Consider the following 16,859-nt stretch of genomic DNA (forward strand, 5'->3'; position numbering starts at 1 on the left):
ATAGCCAGATCCCATGTGTGGTGGCCCGGCATCGACTCAAATTTAGAGTACTGCGTGTGCCAGTGCAACACTTGCTCTCAGCTGAGCAATGCACCCAGAAAGGCACCGCTTTGAGGTTGTGGTTGTGGTTGTGGCCCTCCAAACCATGGTTGAGGATCCACGTGGACTATGCGGGCCCATTTCTAGGCAAAATGTTTTTGGTTGTCGTGAACGCTTACTCAAAATGGATTGAATGTGCAATAATGTCTGTAAGCACATCCACGGCCACTATTGAAAGCCGACGAGCCATGTTTGCCATGCACGGCTTGCCTAATGTCCTCGTCAGCGACAATGGGCCCTGCTTCACCAGTGCTGAATTCAAGGAATTCATGACCTGCAACGGGATCAAACACGTCACATCTGCCCCGTTCAAGCCTGTATCCAACGGCCAGGTAGAACGGGCAGTTCAGACCATCAAGCAAAGCTTGAAATGTGTGTCGGGTGGCTCCCTGCAGACCCGGCTGTCCCGAGTGCTGCTCAGCTACTGCACCAGACCCCACTCACTTACCGGGGTTCCCCCAGCCGAACTGCTCATGAAAAAGGCATTAAAGACAAGGCTCTCTCTTGTCCACCCTGATCTCCATGATCACGTAGCAGACAAGCGGCATCAACAAAGTGTGTACCATGACCGCGCAAATTTGTCACGCAATATTGAGATCAATGATCCTGTGTTTGTGTTCACTTATGGACATGATCCTAAATGGCTCACTGGCCCGGTCACAGCCAAAGAGGGGAGTAGGGTGTTTCAGGTCAAATTGGTCAATGGATAAACGTACAGACAACATTTGGACCAAATCAAATTGAGGTTCAGCAACAGCTACGAACAACCTGAAGAAGACACCACCAACTTTGACCCTCCAACACATACACAAGTGGCAACTGACATCATGGTTGACCACGAAGCCGAACTCACCATCCCCAGCAGCCCGGCAAGGCCAGTTGCCCAGTGAAGAACTGATCAACTCACACCTGCATTTGTACCGAGACGATCGACAAGGGAGCGAAAAGCCCCAGATCGTCTCACCTTGTAAATAAGTGTATTGTTGACTTCACGGGGGAGTGATGTTATGTATTTAACCCTTTGTAACCTGTATAACACCTGACCACCAGAGGGCCTACCTGTTGGAGTCCCAAGAGATCCCAGCATCCCTTGGGAGCATGGTATATAAGCAGGCCACCCACGCGGTACCTGCACTCTGGAGTCTTATTAAAGGAGCTAAGGTCACACTTGCACATTGTACACAGTACTCAGTTTCATCTTTTATTGTGAGTGTACCAGGGTGCTCCTGAACAAAACCATGAGTAAATGGGGAGGTCTGGATGGAATGTGCTGAATATAGACATGGTATATAAACAGGAAACCTTTGGTAACAGTGAATTCTATTGCAGAGCTATTTAGCGAAGAAGGAGGAAGTTACTTCAATATTTTCTAATCATATGTTCTCTGTGGAAGATGCTGTAATATTTAAATAAGTTAGGCCTGACTCGTGCCTCAACTCGGTATTAATGACAAAACCCTGGCGTGCGGGCAGTTGGTCTCCGGTAAAGGTAAGTCTCGAGGGGGCAGTTTCTGAGGGTGATCGCAGCAGGAGGGAAGCCTGAGGCAAGGGAGGCTCTAGGTTTCTCTGTGTGACCCAGAGGAGTATTCCTAGTACAAAGCACACTCAGTTGCAAATCCAACTTTGGATCCAAATATCCCACACCTTACTCTTGTTGAGCTCCTAAACATTACGTACTTAGGACAATCAACAAGGAAACTGAGGGGGAAGATACAGGAAGTGAGTAACACTGTTTGCACAAAAGCCCGATCAGCCCAACTCTCACACTGGCTAGCTTTACTGAGTCCTCTCGATGAGTATGGTGGTCTGGTAGTCACGGCACTGGGCTAACAATCCTTGACAAGTTGTGAGATTTATTTCAATAAATCTGGTAATTTGTGGGTTGACAGCAGGAAAAAATAACCATAAAAGCTTCTGTTTTGTTGTTAAAAATCCAACTGTTTCGCGAATGTCCTTTGGGAACAGGAGCTTGCACAACCAGAGGCAGCAGGAACTAACCAGAGGGGGAGAGGCCTGCCTGCATGGACTAACCCCCTTGGAGGAGATGGTTGTTGTGTACGTAAATAAACAGACTAACTGAAATAGGAGAAGTGTAACTTAACTGTGTCCTTTATAACAACTCCCAAAATGGTGTCCCAAATCCTGCATAAACCAGCATGTTTACAGCAGGTGTGAATAACTTCCACAGGGTCCTAATGCCTGTCTGGTGAGAGTTCATGTACCAAACAAAGAGAGTATGAACACAACGGTGCTGGCCTTTATGGGAACAACCATGGTGGAGGCCGTGGCCAGCAGCAGGGCTGAATGCATTGAAGATGATGGTATCCATACCTAATCCTGTTTTTCACATCCAATTTTCCCCTCATGCCACTATCTCTTCTGACTTACAAGCTTCTGATGGTGTAAGCATACACTTCTTACTTTCCCCTCACCCTGCACCATAACCTTACGCTTGCCCTTTTTTCCTTTCAGAGTGGAACCTGCACAGGTAGTGGAAGAAGACAGAGAAGAGAGCGAAGATGAAGACACACCGTCACTCGATTTCACACTCACAGCCACCAGCTGAGATACTGACACCGTGCTTACTTTAGAGATAGTATAGAGGTGGGATATGTATGTGGTGAGACACTGCAGCCACGGCAGGGGGCAAGGCTAGTGCAGGTGCCAGCTCGTTGTAGGATGAGTTCGCACATGAGTTCTTCTGCAGAGGACTCAGGTGACTTCAGTGGGCCAGGGTAGAGAGAAAGCTGAAAGGTATACACACAACAAAATGCTTGGTGCATTGGGAACCAGCCAGAAAGCCTGCGTTCAATGTCAAGCAGCATGGAGGAGTCCAGCACCAACTTAGCACAGGGCTTTGGGCAGAGCTTGAAGACCATCCTTTCCAGCATGGAACTGGTGGCCAACTCTAACAACACACTAGTGGAACCAATTGTAATATATGCACCTGTGAGTATACTCACAGGTTTGTGGAGCTGTTGCATTGTGAGTGGCTTAGCCAGTCACGTGATATTCACAATACTCAATAAAACCCCAGTCAGTTGGGTCTAGGTCATCCACGATGAGGTGCAGTTGTGAACCTAGTGGATGAACTGGTCATGTGTAGTGTGATTGTTAAATCTTTGATAATAACTCAACTATTTCTTAATAGCAATGTGTTGCTATCAATTCTTAAGCAAAGAACCCATGAAGCAAATACATTACACCAACCATGAAGCAGCGTCTGATGGCCGATGTCTCAATTTGCAGCACAAGCAGCAGCCACCCACATCTGAGGGCTGCAGTGAAAGCCTGGACTATTGCCAACCTGGCTGCGGATAGCAGTGTCCAGCAATCTCTCCTCCAACAGGTCATTAGGATTGCTGAGGCATCGCCCCAGGGGAATGGCAGTGGCTCCATTGAGCACGACCCTGCTGTCCTAGCTCAGGATCCCACCACTGCCACTCCAACAGTGCCCTTGCTGTTGCCCATCAGCCAACCATCCCAGACTGCTGCCGCCCATGCCGAGATGGTGCAGTCTACAGCCGGGCCTTCGAGGCCCAGAGCTGCTCGAGGTCATCCTCCAAGGCCATCTGCAGTCTCCTCTACTGAAAATTCAGCAGCATTCCATTCTGCAGCAGTCCGCTGTGCTAGCTGTAAACCAAACCAAACGGTGGATGCTGGGTGGCAAGGGCTGTCCGCTGATGACATGGCTCATGAATCCAGTCCGCAGCCCCTGCACACATGTGCACAGCATGCATACAATAAGAGCCATGTGGGGTTGCATTTCGCAGGAGCACTACAGGCAAAGGCACACGGAAAACAGGCACTAAGGGAATGCAGAAGAGTGATTAGTTTAATTTTGTATGCAATATGGAATGATTTAATTTATATATTTTGTTTAGAATATTTATTTTGTGTTGGCTTTTATTTCTGCTTTGCAGCCAAGAGGACGAGGTGATGGTTAGTGAAAGAGGGAAGTTCAGGAGTGTGGGACTGTTGGTGAATGGGGAATTGGGGTTGAGTTTAATGGTATCGCACTTGAATTAGTTCTTCATGTGCAGTTGGGAAGAAAGGGAATTTCTAAGTTGCAGCTTCCCTTCCTCTGCCTCCTCCTCCTCCTCCTTCTTGTTCCTCAGCTTCTCGTCTGAGAGGTGGTGGAAAGAGCTGTTCCCCCATCATGGCAAGGTTGTGGAACTTGCAGCATACCACCACAAATCCTGAGATCCGCTCCGCTGAGTACTGCAGGGCTCCTCCAGAGCTGTCCAGGCAGTGGAATCCTTGCTTCAGCACACCAATGGTCTACTCTATCACATTTCTCGTGACAGCATGGCTCTCAGTGAATGAATGCTGCGCACGTGTGCGGGAGGCTGGAGTCATGGGCTATGTCATTAGCGGATAGCCTTTTTGCACAGTAGCCACCCTTTGGTTTGGTTTGGTTTGGTCTACAGTTGGCACAGCAGACTGCTGCAGAATGGAACATGGCCCGCACGATGCTCGGCCTATAGTCACACACCAGCTGGATGATAAGGGAGGGGAACCCCTTTTGGTTCAGTTACACGGCAGGGTTGACATGAGGCACACACAAGGCGATGTGTGTGCAGCCAATGGCAGCCTGCACCATGGGGAAGCCTGCAATCCGAGCAAACCCTTGTATTTGCTCCTCCTGCTTCTCTCTGGCAAGAGGAAAGGAAATGAAGTTATCTCTCCGTGTATAGAGAGCCTCAGTGAGCTCCCTTGCACAGCAGTGCACTGCAAACTGCCACATGTTGCTAATATGTCCAGAGCCAGCCGGGAAGGAGCCAGGCACATAAAAGTTCATGGTCACGGTGACCATCACGGTTTCTGGCAATGCGGTCCTTCCCTGCTCTGAGGTGGGAGTGGTGGCTGCAGATTTCACTGGCGACCTCCTGGAATGTGGTGCTCTAAACGAACATCATGATCTGCCTGGTCTGCATACTGCCGACAGACGTTACGTGTGCGCTTACCAATATGATGTTCTGCGCGCTTTGCATCAAGTGTGCGCGCGCACCGCAGACGCCATTTAGGAACCCTAAGGGTACCTATAGTGTCCGTAAATCGTGCGCTGTCAAGCCCAATTCCCCCCCCCCTCCGCCCGCCATTGGGTTTTGATAGAGTACGTAGGGAGAAACTGTTTCCTCTGGCATGCGAGTTGGTAACCACAAATTTAAAATCATTGGCAAAAGAACTCGAGGGTTAATGAGGAGAACTGTTCTCACACAGAGGGTTGTTGTGATCTGGAATGCATTGCCTGACAAGGCAGTGGCAGCAGATTACATAGAAACTTTCAAAAAGTAATTGGACATGTCATTGAAGGGAATTAATTTTTCAGGGTTATGCAGCAAAAGTTCATGTGTGGGACTAAATTGGATTGCTCTTTCACAGGCATGTGCAATAAGATTCTGTGCAATAAGATTCTGACCTTCATTCTATGATTTTAGGTCAGAGAGTGGATGGTGGAATGCGTTTAATGGCACTTGGGTTCAATTCCAGCCAGGAATGATGAGACAAACATTTTGTTTATCTGTCGCTGTAAGGGTCCAATGTGAAATGAGTTTGACCAGTGGTAATCAGCTCTTGGCTGGGATAGGTCCACATCACAAAACTAGTAATAATTAGGAACTTCAGTGAGGCTGGGAAATGGAAAAATGTTGGTACAGTAACGGGTGCCCACTGAAGTTAAGGCATTGTTTGATGGAGTTTAACTCTGCATCTGACCCAGAGTGAACTTGACCTGGGAATGTCAAATGAATTTTACTCTGTAACTGCCTCATGCTGAACCTGACCTGGGCATTCTTAACCCTGGCACTGGGAGACCAATGATGCCACCCTTGCACCATGCCATCGGTATTGGTGCTGTTCAGGTGTTCTGTGTGCCTGAGCAAGAATGAACAGACCTCAGCCAAGAAGAAAAGTTTGGCGCGATCAATAATTTTGTAGTGCTCTGTGTCATCATCATCATCATCATCATCATCATCATCATAGGCAGTCCCTCGAAATCGAGGAAGACTTGCTTCCACTCCCAACGTGAGTTCTTTGGTGGCTGAACAGTCCAATACGAGAGCCACAGACCCTGTTACAGGTGGGACAGACATTCGTCGAGGGAAGGAGTGGGTGGGGCTGGTTTGCCGCGGGCTCCTTCCGCTGTCTGCGCTTGACCTCTTCACGCTCTTTGCGTTGAGATTCAAAGAGCTCAACGCCCTCCCGGATGCACTTTCTCCACCTCGGGCGGTCTTCGGCCAGGGTCTCCCAGATGTCAGTGGTGATGTCACACTTTACCAGGGAGGCTTTGAGGGTGTCCTTGTAACGTTTCCGCTGCCTACCTTTGGCTCGTTTGCCACGAAGGGGCTCCGCATAAAGCATTTGCTTAGATAGCTTCATATCTGGCATGCGAGCTATGTGGCCTGCCCAACGAAGCTGATCGAATGTGGTCAGTGCTTCATTACTGGGGATGTTAGCCGAGACGAGGACACTAATGTTGGTGCACCTGTCCTCCCAGGGGATTTTCAGGATCTTTCAGAGACATCATTGGTGATATATCTCCAGCGACTTGAGGTGCCTTATATACATCGTCCATGCCTCTGATCCATACAGGAGGGCGAGTATTACTACAGATCTGTAGACCATCAGCTTGGTAGTAGATTTGAGGGCCACGGTGCTCTGGGTATATTGCTCATGAACTGTGAGGCAGGTTGGGAGAAGATTTGCTGGCTACCTATGGGCTACTGATAGTTCTGTCTGGACATGGACCAGATCGGGGAGAGGAGGCAAAGGTGCAGGAGAAGTGATGGGGAAATCAATTTGTTTTACTAGGGCTTCAGCCTTAGCACCCATAATGCAAGTGCTACATTTGCATTATGGAGAGGCTCTATATTTCAAATATTTTTCATCAGCACAAAAAACCTTGTATGCAGCCTTAGTGTCCTATGCACAAGCCACCAGCAATGGAACACACTGGGTACCCTGTGAGTGTTATCACCTCATGCACTCCATAATGCATTATTGGGCCCTGGGTGTCTGAAATAGGAAAGATTCCATTTTCAAACACTGACATCACTCATTGTGAGTAGCACACAATGTTAACACAAGTAAAGCAGTGTCAGCTGTGGCTCAGTGGGTAGCACACTCACCTCTGAGTCAGAAGGTTCACGTCCCACTCCACGGTCTTGAGAGTGCTGCACTGTCGGAGGTGCCATCTCTTGGATGAGACATTAAACTGAGGCCCCATCTGCTCTCTCTAGTGGACATAAAAGATCCCATTGCACAATTCCGAAGAAGAGCAGGGGAGTTGTCCCCGATTTCAGGCCAATATTTATCACTCAATCAACATAACAAAAAAACTGATTATCTGGTCATTATCACATTACTGTATGTGGGAGCTTGCTGTGCGCAAATTGGCTGCCGCATTTCCCATATTCCAATAGTGACTTCACTCCAAAAGTACTTCATTGGCTGTAAAGTGCTTTGCGATGTCCAATGGGTGTGAAAGGCACTATATAAATGTAAGTTTTTCTTTTTTAAACGTTAACAAATGGATGAGAAGTGTAAAGGAGTGGTGGGTGAGATCTGATACAGCATCAAATACCTTACCGAAATGTGGCGTATTTCTGATTTGGATCGAGGCATCGAGATTGCCCTGGCATAGCAAGACACAGCCCTTCTCCTTTTCTGGGAACAGACAGCGATAAAACTCTCCTCCTGAAACAAAAGTCCCACAGTTAATGATTGGCAGTTTATCAGAACCTCTTCACTGTCCTCTGCCCTCAGACTCAATCTCTGTGAAACAGAAAGCAATAAACAGGGAGGACGAGCAAGTACTTTGCTGATACCATTTTAGTTATTTTATTGGAACATGTTCTCCCTTAACAGCTGAGGAGCTGGTCTGGTTAGTGGACCCTGTCCTCAATGATTCATAAGCGGTGCATTTTGCAGTTATCTGCTCTTGCACAGCTGTCAAGAATGAATCATTTCTATTAATATTGAGTACTCCTCAGGCAGAAGAACATCTCAGACTGCAGTGGGGAGAGGCGGATGTAGAAATGGAGTGAAGGAATTTAAGAGGGAGCAGAGATCAAAAGTATTGCTGAAGATGCAACTTTTTAGAAATCTGTTGAAAGGAGTTGGAGAAGAAGCCATTGATTTTGCTAGAGAATTTTAGATGGAAGGGGTGTAATGGCTTAGAAATTGGTCTCTGATTGTTCAGTGGAGTGAACGATGGACAAGTAATACTCTGGAGTCCAGAGTTTGGGGTCAGAGGCAAGGTGAGTTATGGCTGCAATGTATGTGTTGTGTATGCAATAACTGTGAGACTGAGTACTGTTTAACTCCAAGAGATATGACCTTGGCTCTACTTTATTAAGGCCTAAAGTGACTAATATACAAAATGACTGGCCTTTTATTCTTGCGCTGTGCAATATCTTCACAGAACACAGTACACACAGCTCCTAACATGCAGGCTGCTCTCTCGGAACTCTCCGGAAAGCCTGTTCTGTTTAATGATTAACTATACAGTTGCAGTACACAATACATCCACATCCACAGTGTGGCGCTACAAGCATTACAAGCTTACAGACATTACACTTCTCCCTCCTTAATGAAAAAGCCATCATAACAAACATCAGAAATAATTTTCATTTTTATACATATTTACAAATTTAACTTTACAACCTGTTTCCTGTTTCGAAGAGGATACCTTCGCTCTCGAACAGAACCTTCCAAACATGGTGTTGATTTCACACTCATTTGAGGCTCATCCTGAGGAACATTTTCCTCCATGGAATTTCCTTGATTTTCATTTGCACTATACTCATACTTCTTTGACATGACTGGGTCACATTTAGTTGCTCCACCAATCTCTTCAGCTGTGACTGGCAGTTCATCAATATATGAAAAATAAAACACTTCTTCCCTATCAGGTGTAACCTGTGACGAGGAAGGCAATCGAGACATTGCATCAGCATTACTGTGATCAGCTGAAAGTCTGTATTCAATATCATATGTATATGCTGACAAAATCAAAGCCCATCTCTGCATTCGGGCTGCAGCTAATGTTGGAACTGGGGACTTTGGATGGAGGATGGAGGATTGCTGTTAGGGGCTTATGGTCCGTAGCGATGGTAAATTTACGACCATACAAGTATTTGTGAAACTTCTTGACCCCAAAAATTAATGCCAAAGCTTCCCTTTCAATTTGCGCATAATTTCTCTCACTGGCACTGAGAGTGCGTGAAGCAAAAGCAATTGGTCCCTCCTCCCCACTACTTAATACATGAGAGATTACTGCTCCAACTCCATATGGAGAGCTTAATTTCCTTAGATATGTCACAGTGAACTACCAATTTGTTTTTACACTCCTTGAATGCTGTTTCGCATTCTTTTGACCACTTCCACTGGACCTGTTTTTTCAAAAGTTAATTCTGTGGATGTAATACTGTAGCCAAATTTGGTAGGAACTTCCCATAATAGTTCAAAAGACCCAAGAATGAACAAAGTTCAGTGACATTCCTGAGAGTGGGTGCATTTCGAATTGCATCCAATTTTTCCATGGTTGGATGTAAATCATCTTTGTCTACTCTGTACCCTAAGTACTCCACTGAGTTTTTAAATAACTCACACTTATGAGCAGACATTCATACTCTGTGCTTCTCTAGCCGTTTGAGGACTTCATTCAATATTTTATTATGAATTTGCCTATTTGGTGCTGAAATGAGTATGTCATCCAAATAACATACAACCCCTTCAATACCTTGCAAAATCTGGTTCATCACCCCTTGGAATATGGCAGGGGCGGAAGACACTCGAAACGGTAGCCTATTAAACTGATATAGGCCTAGATGAGTATTTATAGTCAAACATGACTTGGACTCCTCATCTAGATCAAGCTGTAAGTAGGCATTCGTAAGATCCAGTTTTGAGAAGATTTGACCACCTGTCAGTGTTGTGAACAAATCTTCTATATTCGTCAATGTATTGGGGACATTACCCTCTCGAACCTGGTTTACAGTTACCTAATAATCACCACACAATCTTACCTTACCATCAGACTAAGGTACAACAACAATGGGTGAAGCCCAATTACATCGATCGATCTTACAAATAATGTTCTCAGTCTCTAATCTTTAGAGTTCTTGCTCAACTTTTTCCTTGAGTGCATATGGTACATAGAAACATAGAAACATAGAATATAGGTGCAGGAGTAGGCCATTCGGCCCTTCTAGCCTGCACCGCCATTCAATGAATTCATGACTGAATATGCAACTTCAGTACCCCATTCCTGCTTTCTTGCCATACCCCTTGATCCTCTTAGTAGTAAGGACGACATCTAACTCCTTTTTGAATATATTTAGTAAATTTACCTCAACAACTTTCTGTGGCAGAGAATTCCACAGGTTCACCACTCTCTGGGTGAAGAAGTTTCTCCTCATCTTGGTCCTAAATGGCTTACCCCTTATCCTTGGACTGTGACCCCTGGTTCTGGACTTCCCCAACATTGTGAACATTCTTCCTGCATCTAACCTGTCTTAACCCATCAGAATTTTAAACATTTCAATAAGGTCCCATCTCATTCTTCTGAACTCCAGTAAATACAAGCCCAGTTGATCCAGTCTTTCTTGATAGGTCAGTCCCGCCATCCCGGGAATCAGTCTGGTGAACCTTCGCTGCACTCCCTCAATACAAGAATGTCCTTCCTCAGGTTAGGAGACCAAAACTGTACACAATACTCGAGGTGTGGCCTCACCAAGGCCCTGTACAACTGTAGCAACACCTCCCTGCCCCTGTACTCAAATCCCCTCGCTATGAAGGCCAACATGCCATTTGCTTTCTTAACCGCCTGCTGTACCTGCATGCCAACCTTCAATGACTGATGTACCATGACACCCAGGTCTTGTTACACCTCCCCTTTTCCTAATCTGTCACCATTCAGATAATAGTCTGTCTCTATGTTTTTACCACCAAAGTGGACAACCTCACATTTATCCACATTATACTTCATCTGCCATGCATTTGCCCACTCACCTAACCTATCCAAGTCACTCTGCAGCCTCATAGCATCCTCCTCGCAGCTCACACTGCCACCTAACTTAGTGTCATCCGCAAATTTGGAGATACTACATTTAATCCCCTCGTCTAAATCATTAATATACAGTGTAAACAGCTGGGGCCTCAGCACAGAACCTTGCGGTACCCCACTAGTCACCGCCTGCCATTCTGAAAAGTACCCATTTACTCCTACTCTTTGCTTCCTGTCTGACAACCATTTCTCAATCCATGTCAGCACACTACCCCCAATCCCATGTGCTTTAACTTTGCACATTAATCTCTTGTGTGGACCCTTGTCGAAACCCTTCTGAAAGTCCAAATATACCACATCAAATGGTTCTCCCTTGTCCACTCTACTGGAAACATCCTCAAAAAATTCCAGAAGATTTGTCAAGCATGATTTCCCTTTCACAAATCCATGCTGACTTGGACCTATCATGTCACCTCTTTCCAAATGCGCTGCTATGACATCCTTAATAATTGATTCCATCATCTTACCCACTATCGATGTCAGGCTGACCGGTCTATAATTCCGTGTTTTCTCTCTCCCTCCTTTTGTAAAAAGTGGGGTTACATTGGCTACCCTCCACTCAATAGGAACTGATCCAGATTCAATGGAATGTTGGAAAATGACTGTCAATGCATCCGTTATTTCCAAGGCCACCTCCTTAAGTACTCTGGGATGCAGACCATCAGGCCCTGGAGATTTATCGGCCTTCAATCCCATCAATTTCCCCAACACAATTTCCTGACTAATAAGGATTTCCCTCAGTTCCTCCTCCTTACTAGACCCTCTCACCCTTCTTATATCCGGAATGTTGTTAGTGTCCTCCTTAGTGAATACCGAACCAAAGTAATTGTTTAATTGGTCCGCCATTTCTTTGTTCCCCGTTATGACTTCCCCTGATTCTGACTGCAGGGGACCAACATTTGTCTTTACTAACCTTTTTCTCTTTACATATCTGTAGAATCTTTTGCAATCCGTCTTAATGTTCCCTGCAAGCTTCTTCTCATACTCCATTTTCCCTGCCATAATCAAACCCTTTGTCCTCCTCTGCTGAGTTCTAAATTTCTCCCAGTCTCTGGGTTCACTGCTATTTCTGGCCAATTTGTATGCCACTTCCTTGGCTTTAATACTATCCCTGATTTCCCTTGATAGCCACGGTTGAGCCACCTTCGCTTTTTTATTTTTATGCCAGACAGGAATGTACAATTGTTGTAGTTCATCCATGCGGTCTCTAAATGTCTGCCATTGCCCATCCACAGTCAACCCCTCAAGCATCATTCACCAATCAATCCTAACCAATTCATGCCTCATACCTTCAAAGTTACCCTTCTTTAAGTTCTGTACCATGGTCTCTGAATTAACTGTTTCATTATCCATCCTAATGCAGAATTCCACCATATTATGGTCACTCTTCCCCAAGGGGCCTCGCACAATGAGATTGCTAATTAATCCTCTCTCATTACAAAACACCCAGTCTAAGATGGCCTCTCCCCTAGTTGGTTCCTCGACAAATTGGTCTAGAAAACCATCCCTTATGCACTCCAGGAAATCCTCTTCTACCGTATTGCTTCCAGTTTGGTTAGCCCTATCTATGTGCATATTAAAGTCACCCATTATAACTGCTGCACCCTTATTGCATGCACCCATAATTTCCTGTTTGATGCCCTCCCCAACATCACTACTACTGGCTAGAGGTCTGTTGACAACTCCCACTAACGTTTTTTGCCCTTTGATGTTCTGCAGCTCTACCCATATAGATTCCACATCATTCAAGCTAATGTCATCCTAATTATTGTATTAATCTCCTCTTTAACCAGCAATGCTACCCCACCTCCTTTTCCTTTTATTCTATCCTTCCTGAATGTTGAATACCCCTGGATGTTGAGTTCCCAGCCCTGATCATCCTGGAGCCACGTCTCCGTAATCCCAATCACATCATATTTGTTAACATCTATTTGCACAGTTAATTCATCCACCTTATTACGGATACTCCTTGCATTAAGACACAAAGCCTTCAGGCTTGTTTCTTTAACACCCTTTGTCCTTGTAGTGTGGCTTAGATGAGGTCCTTACTACTAGGGGGATCAAGGGGTATGGCGAGAAAGCAGGAATGGGGTACTGAAGTTGAATGTTCAGCCATGAACTCATTGAATGGCGGTGCAGGCTAGAAGGGCCGAATGGCCTACTCCTGCACCTATTTTCTATGTTTCTATGTTTCTAAACCAATCGAGCATCCTTCTGTAACCTGACACTCGCTTTGAAGCCTTGGATCGGACTGCCCTTTTCGCAGAACACCTTCGGATACTGCTTGATAACCTCATCCGTTGACGAAAATCTCGCTTCCACACAGAAAAGCTTACTCCAATCCAGCTTCAGTGAGCTCAACCAATTTCTTCCAAGTAAAGCAGTCTTGTCTCCTTTCACTACTATTAGAGGCAAGTTCTGAAATTGATCTTTATATTTCACCGGTACGGTGATACAGCCTACTGCAGGAATTTTCTCTCCCAAGTAGCCTCGCAGCTCTATCTTGGATTTCTCCAGTTGGAAATCACGCAATTTGTCGCAGTACAGTGACTCCGTACTACACTCACGGAGGCACCCGTGTCAATTTCCATTGGTATCTTGAATCCCGCAACATCTATGTGGATTTTGATGCTTTCAGAATCGCTGTCCATTAACCTCGTGCTCCTGATGACGTATAACTCTAACATCTCCTTGTCCTGTTGTTGTTCTTCCATGCTATGAAGTTTCTTTGGATTTCTACTCATAGCTTTGAACGCTGGACTCATAGCATTAAAAACCTGATTTACCCTTCAGTCGGCATGCCTTTGCAAGATGCCCAGTCTTTCTGCAGAAGAAACACTCTGCCTTCACGTATGGACAACTTTGAGCAATGTGTTGTCCCAGGCACCTATAGCAAGACTTCAGTGCTCTGGTAGAATTTCCAGTGTCTGAGACTTTCGGCCATGCCCGTCTTTTACTTTGAACTTGCAGGTGATTTACCTCGATTGACTGACGACCATAATCATTATTTAATTCTCGGGAATATTGTTCAGCCATGCTCATCGACCTCGCTGTCTGACAAGCAATCTCAAAAGTTAAATCATCTGTCGTCAATAACTTCCTTCTGATCGCATCATTTTTCACCCCACAAACAAAACGATCCCGTAATGCTCGGTTTTGAAAGTTTCCAAAATTACAGTGCATCGATAGCTTTTTTTAATGCTATGATGTAATCAGCAATATTTTCATCCGCCTTTTGATTCTGAATCTCGAAACGCTAGCTTTCAGCAATTTCTAACGGTTTGGGGTTGTAGTGTTGCTCCAGCTTCATTAAAATCTCTTTAAGCATTGTGTCCTTTGGCTCGTCAGGCACAAGCAGATTTACAAGGGTTTCGTATAATACCGGACCTGCCACTGTTAAGAAGATCACTTTCTTACGTTCTAATACAGCCCGGTTCTGGACTGCATTGTCTGGAACTTAGATTATGTTATTTGCAGTGAAATACATTTCTAGCTGATCCACATACACTTTAAAATGTTCCTGGTCGTGTCTATAGTCACCCAAATATCCGATTAAACCTGCCATTTTTAATCTCTAGTGGTTCACACCATGTGTTGTTTTTTTACCTCGGATTTTGTAGCTTTTTTTTCAAAGACAGAAATTTCCAAAATCTTCTGTCGGCTGGCTGAATTCTTCACCAACAAAATTTAAGCTTTAAACATCCAAAAAATCTCCCATCTCGCTGCCAAATGTGATATCTTCACAGAACACAGCACACACAGCTCCTAACATGCAGGCTGCTCTCTCGGAACTCTCCGGAAAGCCTGTTCTGTTTAATGATTAACTATACAGTTGCAGTACACAATACGTCACATCCACAGTGTGGAGCTACAAGCATTACAAGCTTACAGACATTACAGGCTGCACACACGTGCATGCAGCCCAATGGCCTCCAACAGTGACGCCATCTAGTGATCCCAAAAGTACATACATAACAGTATGTCTGCAGACGATTACCAGAATAGGGTGAGGTAAGGCTATATTGAGATCTGAAAATGAGGACACAGACCCTGAAGTTGAGTTGTTAGGGCACAGGTAGTCAGCGGAGCTGTATGAGAACAGGAGCATCTGAAATCATTCCTCCAGGTGATGAAGGTTTGGAAAAAACTCAGCTCAAGGTTGAACAGAATGCTGAGGTTGTGCATCAACTGGCTCAGCCTGAGAAAGCAACCAAAGACATTGATGGAATCAGCAACAGAGACACCAGGAAAACCAAAAAGGATGGCTTCAGTTTTGTTAATATTGAACTGCAGGAAGCTAAGTTTCATCTGGGACATGATGTCAGGCAGATGGTCAGATAGCACAACAACAGCTCGAGAATCAAGGAAATGATAGTATTGGATGTCATTGGTTTACATACTTGTAAATTATTTCATCAAAGGGTACGAAAGAAGGTACGTTCTGGCTCTGATAATATCTTGGGCACAGTAACTGAAGCAATATGAACAGATATAATGACTATTGGGATCGGTAAGAGTGGGACTGGAGTATTGTGTGCAGATTTGGTCTCCTTACTTAAGAAAAGATATACTTGCCATAGAGGGAGTGTAGCGAAGGTTCACCAAACAGATTCCTGGGATGACAGGACTATCGTATAGGGAGAGATTGGGTCGTCTAGACCTGTATGCACTAGAGTTTAGAAGAATGAGAGGGGATCTCATTGAAACGTATAAAATTCTGACGGGGTTGGACAGACTGGATGTGGGGAGGATGTTTCCCCTAGCTGGGAAATCTAGAGCAAGGGGTAACAGTCTCAGGATATGGGGTAGGAAATGTAGGACTGCGATTGATACGTCCTTACTATACAGTATAAATGCACACGAGGCCCATGCTTGAGAGAAGGTCAGTCTGTGACCTGTCCTTTATTCCTTAGCACTCAAGTGATGAAGGTGGGTGGAGCTTCCCCTTTTACACCTGAAGGTCCAGGTTAGGAGTGTCTCCCACAAGTTCACCACCTAGTGGTCATTGTTCTCACAGTGTACAACTTAGGTCAGATTTTATATGGGTTACAATGCTTGTTGAATACATGACATCAGCTCCCCCCCAAAGTCTTATTGGGATCACAGGTTGAGTCTCTCTGGTGGTTTACGCTCTCTTGTAGAGTGCCTGAGTTGGGGCTCCGGTTGTTGGGCGCTGGCCTGAGTGTCTGCTGTTTGCGGTGCCTCAGGCCTATCCAGACTGCCCACAGTGATTGGGCTCTCCTCCCTTTGGTTCCGGTGTTCGGTCACTTGTGCTGGAGTGACCTCTACATCGTGTTCTTCCTTTGCTTCTTCTATGGGGTTGCTGAACCTCCTTTTTGTTTGATCCACGTGTTTGCGGCAGATTTTTCCATTGGTAAGTTTAACTACCAGAATCCTATTTCCCTCTTTGGCAATCACAGTGCCTGCGAGCCATTTGGGCCCTGCAGCGTATTTGAGGTCAAAAACAGGATCATTTACATCAATACATCGCGCCCTCGCATTCCTATCATGGTAGTCATATTGTGGCTGGTGCCTGCTCACGACAATTTCTTTCATGGTGAGGTGTATAAGGGATAGCCGGGTTTTGAGCGTCCTTTTCATTAGCAGCTCTGTGGGTAGAACCCTTGTGATCGAGTGTGGTCGGGATCTATAGGCCAACAGGAGGCGTGGTAAGCGGGTTTGTAGGGAAC

At 45.5% G+C, this 16,859-nt stretch overlaps 1 protein-coding gene across 1 annotated transcript in view; it reads right to left on the reverse strand.

The window, feature by feature from the left end:
- Window positions 1–16,859, reverse strand: part of smtlb (somatolactin beta) — an 80,110-nt gene that overhangs the window by 22,007 nt on the left and 41,244 nt on the right. The window contains exon 4 of the mRNA XM_070892815.1: window positions 7,689–7,796. Coding sequence (XP_070748916.1) covers window positions 7,689–7,796 — 108 coding nt within the window. The remainder of the gene's footprint in view (window positions 1–7,688; window positions 7,797–16,859) is intronic.

Source organism: Pristiophorus japonicus, chromosome 11 (assembly GCF_044704955.1).
Source record: "Pristiophorus japonicus isolate sPriJap1 chromosome 11, sPriJap1.hap1, whole genome shotgun sequence".
In the NCBI taxonomy this organism is placed as follows: Eukaryota; Metazoa; Chordata; class Chondrichthyes; family Pristiophoridae; genus Pristiophorus; species Pristiophorus japonicus.